This window comes from Sceloporus occidentalis, unplaced genomic scaffold (assembly GCF_023333645.1).
Source record: "Sceloporus occidentalis isolate IW3139 unplaced genomic scaffold, rSceOcc1.0.p SCAF_395, whole genome shotgun sequence".
Classification (NCBI taxonomy): Eukaryota; Metazoa; Chordata; class Lepidosauria; order Squamata; family Phrynosomatidae; genus Sceloporus; species Sceloporus occidentalis.
The window spans coordinates 328,976-335,955 of NW_028317375.1; the positions used below are offsets into that span (position 1 = coordinate 328,976).

Here is a 6,980-nt window from a genome sequence, read left to right on the forward strand (position 1 = left end):
ATTCGTATATAATATCTCAAAATCTGGCTAACTGAAAAAAAGCAAAGCTTCTTCCTTCTCTTTGTCGATCGTATCCTGATCCTTGTCAACTTTTAGTTTCGTTGCTGGAGGATCGGAGCGAGCCATAAGTTTTCTGCCAGTCTTGTGGGGAAGAATGAAAACATTTGTTAACCAATTTGCAATTTTACTATATTCTAAAATGTTATTTTACAGTTAAGATTAAACACTACCCCAAATTAAACATCTCCAAAAAGTATGAGCTTCTCCTGCACAGTAATGAGATTTCTTGTAGGATACATTTAGTAGGGGTTGTAACAGATAGTATTAGCTTAAAACAAATTGAATTAATATAACAGATTCAGCCAGGCTACATTACTAATGCATAATACATCTTTAAATGGGTTTTATTTCTAAGGTAGAAAACATTTGCGTGTTAGGTTACCACCAAACGACTGGAGAACTTTATATGAGTGAACATTGTTTAAAACGTACTACGTAATAATTTTAGTAACTTTTAATGATTATCTACCATAAGCCTTGTATTGCAAGCTGTTTCTCCCGCTGAACCAGAGTCTTACTTACTGTTTTTTTGGGATCAGCTTGTGCTCTTTCCAGCGCCCTTCTTAGCCTTTCTTCTTGGTGAAGCTTCTGTTGTTTAATCTTCTCTTCTCTTAATCTGTGAAGGAAAAAGATCTTTCTAATGAGTTGTACAGCAGGCGTGCCTGAGAATCATGTGACATGGAGTTTGGTAACATGTAAACATACCAGGTCTTGGGGAAGATGGACAGAAAGGTCCTGTCACTAACCAACAGCTAGGGGCTGAAGAATGTGCTTTGACTACAAACATAATACTATATTAACTAGTCCTTCATAATAAAGGGTTTTTACCAGATTTCTAGTATTTTTCTACCTCTTTAACAAATAAGTGGCACTAATTCAACATGCTTTAAAGCAAGCTTTACCCTCAAACTATCCCATACCGCAGTCTCCTCTCCTTTTCTTTGGCTTTCTCAGCTACTTCAATCCTCTCCTTAGGGATCACTTCTATATTGTCCAGCAATTCCTCCAGCTGGTGCTCAATTATCATAAGCATCTGCAGGGCACTGAGGTTTGCCCGATTCTCCCCAATACAAGCCGTATATACTTCCTCAACCTTTTTGCTTAGGGATCCCAGCATCTTTTCCTGTAAAAAAAACAAAAAAAAAAAAAAAAGTCGTTGTGGTCTTTTCTGGAAGGGTTAAATACATGATCATGTGGATAACATTCATCTGTGTCCACTAATATGTTTAAAGGGCCCTCTTTGTCCACCCCATAGAATGGACTTTATATGTTATTATACAACATAATATTTCTGTAGAATATCTGCGAGTATTGTAGCCATTAAGTGGGGAAAAAAAACACTCAAACCTCCAAATCCCTTTTATTGTTCAGGTCATATTCAGTAATCAATTGGTAAAGGATTGCTTTATAAAGACTATTCTGCATGAATAGACAAACTATGTTTATATAAAGAGGATCTCAATCCTGGAGAAATCCAGGGAGGTGGTGAAGGAAGATGTAATCTGAAAATATATACCAGGAGAAATGGTCCTTGGCTATTGTATTAGTAAAATGAAAAGCAACGTGACTTTACAGCTCACCTGGTCCGCCGAGTTGTACTGCCCAAACGCGAACACCCTGGACTTCAGTTCCAGTTCAGAAGCTCTCTCTTCTTCTTGGGCAATGGCAGCTTTAAGCTGGTCAATGTGGTCTTTCAGCTGTTGTGTCTCCTTCTCCCTGGCCACAAAATCAGCAGGTAAAATAAATGTTATCCTCCAAGTCAATAGCTGAGCTGTCAGACTCCCAGCTAGCTCTGTCCATGCAGACAGTAAGTGCCTCTTGCCTAGTGATGGGCACTTGGCGGCCCTTCGCAGTATGTGTGCCTTCTTTCATTCTCCAATACAAAAAATACTAAACTTGGTCTGGGACTCACCCTCATGACCCCCAGGAGGCAATTACATCTTTGTGAAATTATGAATCTACAAATTTCCCCCAAAAATACAATGTATTGTAATCATCTCTTGCATACATAATTTGGTTGACTAGAAGGTGTTCAGTCTTTGTGCAAAGCAGTTAAAATATAGCAAAAATAATCAGAAAAACTGGAAATAAGATTTTTACGAACATCCTTAAAGATATGTAATTCATGATGTAGACCTTGCGGTAGTTGGATACCAAAGTGGACAGCGTCAGACTCACATTTTCTCCTCTGTGCTGGTGATGGTTTGTTTGATTTCCTCCAGCGCCTCCTCTGTTTCTTGAGAATTTTGGATGAGTGAAAGGTTCTGTTCCTCCAGTTCTGAGAAGATCTGCAGCAACTGTCGAGGGTCACTAAAGTATAGTTCGGGTTCCTGGGAAGATGAGAAAGTAGAATCGGTTATAACACAGCGATTAGCATCCTATTTGTCTTATATCATGGAGGACCACACTGGTTAATAACAAACCTTAACTGTCACAACTGTTAGAAATTATATATATTTATATATATCTCCTGCTCATTAGTTGTAACGTTGTTATTTTAAGTGTGGTATCGTTTGTACGGTCTGATTTACATCTTAAATGACCACTATGCAAGAACTCGTTAATATCCGTCTTTCCACCCTTACCACGAGAGATATATATATACCGCAAGATATCACCAACCTCATCACTGTCTGAAGACACCAGATTTTCGGAATTATCTTCCTCCGCTACCAAAGTTGCAATGCTCCTGAAAACCAGTAATAAAGTCTTTGTCATGCAAACTCGCCATATCAGCCCATTAGGTATAGAATTTAATGATATTTGTTGCTTTACATATGGAAACATTACTCAAACTTTTATGCTATTAACAAAAGTGTCCCCTCCCCACCAAAAAATTACAAAGTTACAAGAATTGGTGTGAAGGGCCCTGAATGTCACTGTAGGGAATCAGACTCTCGCAAGGCATAGCACTCACGTTTTTTTGGTGTTTGTTGTTTTTACGCTGTGTCTCGAAAGCTGACGGACGTCTCTTGTTGAGTCACGGCTTTGGACGACATGTCCTGAGTACTTGCTCTCTGGCTCTAAAGAATTATAATATTTGCATTTTTTTGGTAAGAGCATAGCAAAAAAAAAAAAAAGTTTCCAAAGTAGACCTTAATATATTAATCAGTAGAGACTATCTGGTACGTTAACAAGGCAAGACTGGAGGATGCAATTGGATCCTGGTGAGTTGGAAAACGGCAAACCTTGCCATGGACAATTCATCCTAAATACCATCTATTACTATAGTTTAATTTAATCTCACCGACGCATCTGCAGCAGGACATAAAATGTTTGCACTTTGCCATCATGGAAACCCTACACTTACTCTTTACAGGGACCGGAGACAGCGAAACATTCGATTCCAAGTCTTGTGTCTCTCTGGAGGCAGCGATCCGAGCCTTCTTCCTCTCTGCCTTCTTCCTTAATACTTCGTCTCTCCATTCTTTGGGAGACAGCCGAAAGAGGAACTCTTTGTACATCAGATACTCCTGGAGAATTTCTTCACATTTGGAGATGTCACTACGGTGGGGGAGAGGTGGAGCAGAAGAAGACAAGATGATTATTTGCAAAGAATACACAGAGATCTGTTTATTTCAATGGCAGATAAGAAACTATGCTCTTGGCAGTTTCCCTTTGCCATTTGGTATAGCCATGGGCGCACTCATACACTGGCACTCGCACACACATGCCTACATTTCGATTCCTTAGAACATCTGCTCCAGTTGGAAATACCACTTTCCATAAAACATGGTATTGGATCTACGATGTGACTGGAAGATCTGTCCATCGGTCAAAACCATAGACTGCCTTGCCTGCACAGGTAGTGCTGCCCGTTTGGGTGAATTTATGGTGTTTCATTAATTTTACCTTTTGATATTCATCATGAGTGCAGTCTGGCTCTTGATTTGTGCCACCCTGTCCATTTTCAGTTTTGTTTCCTTATCAGCCCTGGGTTAAAAAAAAGTCAAACAAAAAGGAGAAGCTCTGTGATTTAGTGATGCTGTATCACCTGCACCTGTCCCCATCACTGTTGAGTGGCTGAGCGCTTTCTGGATTCCATGAGCAGAGTTTTATCTCTGTTAATTTAGCCACTATGGACTAGATCACAATTAGCCAACAGGCACAGCTGCGACTATCCTCCGCCACACACATTACAGAATGAAATGACAATGCATGGAAACATTAACACCGGAATACACGACCGGACAATCACAGACCACTCACTGCTTTAGAGCCTCCACGGAATTCCTGTCATTCTGCTTTAGGAACTCGTCAAACCTCACTGCGTCCTCCTCCAGAAACTGCTCAGCCTTTTCCAGCTTCATCTCTTCTGCAGCAGCTAAAGCCTCCAGCTTCTGGATCTCATCTCTTTTCACTGTAAGCGAATACTAAAGCATAGGCTTTGAATTAATATTCTTTTCTTAATAATAATAATAATAATAACGCTTACTGAATATATTACAGCTGAATTTAAATTCTCTTTTGCAGTGGGTCTCATAAAAATGTCTGATTATAGGATATACGTTGCTTTTATGATCCATAAATCTAGGAGAAAAGAGAAAGCTTTAGTAGTTGGACCAATAACCTACTTTGAAATTATACTCCCAACACAAATGCACACACTGAAGTTTCTGATAGGAGATGAAGTTTGGTTTTTTTAGAACACCCAAAATTTAACCTAATTTGCCCTTCAGCCTCAGTGTTGGATGATGGGGTTGTGATGTCATACCATGCACGATTTCAGAAATAGCTCCAGGATGAAGATACATCGTGGAAGATGAGGCTGCAGAAGACTACTACCTGTCCTAAAAAGGTTTTTTTCTTAAGTTTCTTTGTAACATTGGGTTACATTGTTTCTTACTTGAAGCTGTGCTCTCATTTTTATTTTGTTTTTTACTGGGCCAATATTATCGCAGAACAAAAAATGAAAAACCCATCTCAAGCACTCTGTGTAGAAAGCATCTCTGATGTCTCCAAAGCTAAAGGAGGGAGTAAGAATGGAGGTCACATGAAACAACCAAAGCACCAAATATGTGGAAATATATAACTAAATGGCAATTATATATTTTTATATATAGATATATAGCTATTAAAAAGCACATAACATAAGTAGATGGAGTTGCCCCCAGGCAGCTGCCCATTTGGTTTACCTCCAGGAGGAACATCTCCCTCTTTTTGTTGATAAACTCATGTAGACTTTCTTTCTGAATCTGCTTATCTGAAAGGGAAAATATTGCAGGATGAAGCAGAATGGGGGTTTGTTTGTATTTTTAATCTTGCAGTAACTTGTTTGAATTACTGATGCATTCTATTAACATTAAGTAATGCTACTTTTGTGTCTTGTGTGCCCCCCCCCTCTTTTCGCACCTCCGGTGACTGCCAATTTCCATGAAGGATTTTCACGAATCGCTACCGCTTTCTCCGCATCCTCTCCATTTTCTTCCTTTTCCCCGTCTTCAATCTCCTTGCGTAGACCGGCCAGTTTGGCCTGCATTTGTGTTGTGTGTGTGGTCTTTTGGTGGACCTTCAGGTTCTTGTTGAGTTCCTTCTCCTATGTAAATGTGGGTGGGGAAGGACAATGTTAGACTTCATCCAGGGACTGGTTTAGCCATGCAATAGCATATGGATATTATAATGGAAGTGCTTGCAGGTCCAAGCGCCCAGTTCTAAGGGTAATTCAGACAGGAGCGCCATATAGGCTGAAACATCTGTCTGGGGTCCGTAGGACGTCTTGTACCAAACATTTTGCTTTTCCCTTTTGGATTTAAGATACACATATGAATTTCACCATAACTGTGATCTATGTTTTCAAAAATATTTAAGTGATTTTCCATGTTTCGATGTTAGTTCTGGAAAAAGAATTAAAAACAAAACAAAAAGCAAACTATACTATATATTCTCAACGTACCATCTTTTTTTTCTCTTTTTCCTGATCTCTAATGAGGAAGAAGTCCACATCTGGAGGGATTTGGAATGGATTTTGCTCCACATTGGCCTTTCCTTTTGCTCGACCTGTGAGATCAGAGAATATTCATAGCATGTACCCTGAACATGCGGCTTCATGCAACCCCAAGACACATTATATATGTATATACATATATACATACATACACACATATATACATACATACATACACACATATATACATACATACACACACATATTCACACAGTATATATATATATATATATATATATATATATATATATATATATATATATATATATATATATATATATATATATATATTCACACACATACAGAGGTCTAAAGAGAGAAGCTGTGAACCATACCTAGAAGGAAGTAGACCGGCATTATTCATCTAAACAGTTTGAATTACCTGAGTTTGCAGATTTTGTCTCAGGCGTTGACTTTGCAGAATTTCCAACGGACCGCCGGGCAGAGAGATGGGATACGGTGTGAGCCAACCCTGTAACAAACACACGATTGCCTCTGTATTATGGGGACGTCTCTGTATTAATACATGATGGACCAAATGATGGCTTTCCAACACGGTAGGATTACTGCCCACATTGCGGGACCCGTATATTATCCATAATTAAATTGCATCATAACACATACTTTCTGAAAGCGATTTGCCGGATACAATAATAGGGAGGCGAGGATGGTAGAAAAAAATCTAGCAGCGGTACCAGAAACACCTCGCACGTATTTACCATATAATCTGTATTTACGACACACAGCAGATATGATTAGTACCAGCATGAACGGGCCCCCTAGTGTGTCGAGAAGCCTTAGGGACCCCTAAGAGTCTGGGGCCCCCTTCGTGTTACAGATCTATCACAGACATAGAACGCAGCGCTGTTTGTATCACCTTATTAAGGCAGGCTGTAGGTGGACACTTACTGGATCCCAGGCCAGATGCTGTGGTTCCTTGTGATCCAATGGATCGCTCCGGTGATACGGACGACAT

General features: G+C 39.6%; 1 protein-coding gene across 1 annotated transcript; it reads right to left on the minus strand.

The window, feature by feature from the left end:
* Positions 1 to 27: 27 nt before the first annotated feature.
* Positions 28 to 6,980, minus strand: LOC149273223 (cilia- and flagella-associated protein 100-like). The gene is made up of 14 exons (XM_089506583.1): positions 6,914 to 6,980; positions 5,954 to 6,057; positions 5,413 to 5,596; positions 5,196 to 5,263; positions 4,270 to 4,433; positions 3,913 to 3,993; positions 3,371 to 3,564; positions 2,978 to 3,083; positions 2,683 to 2,749; positions 2,239 to 2,390; positions 1,641 to 1,776; positions 981 to 1,183; positions 583 to 676; positions 28 to 141 (listed from the first exon to the last, which is right to left on the minus strand). The coding sequence occupies exons 1-14, from the start codon at positions 6,978 to 6,980 to the stop codon at positions 28 to 30; spliced, it is 1,734 nt and encodes a 577-aa protein (XP_089362709.1).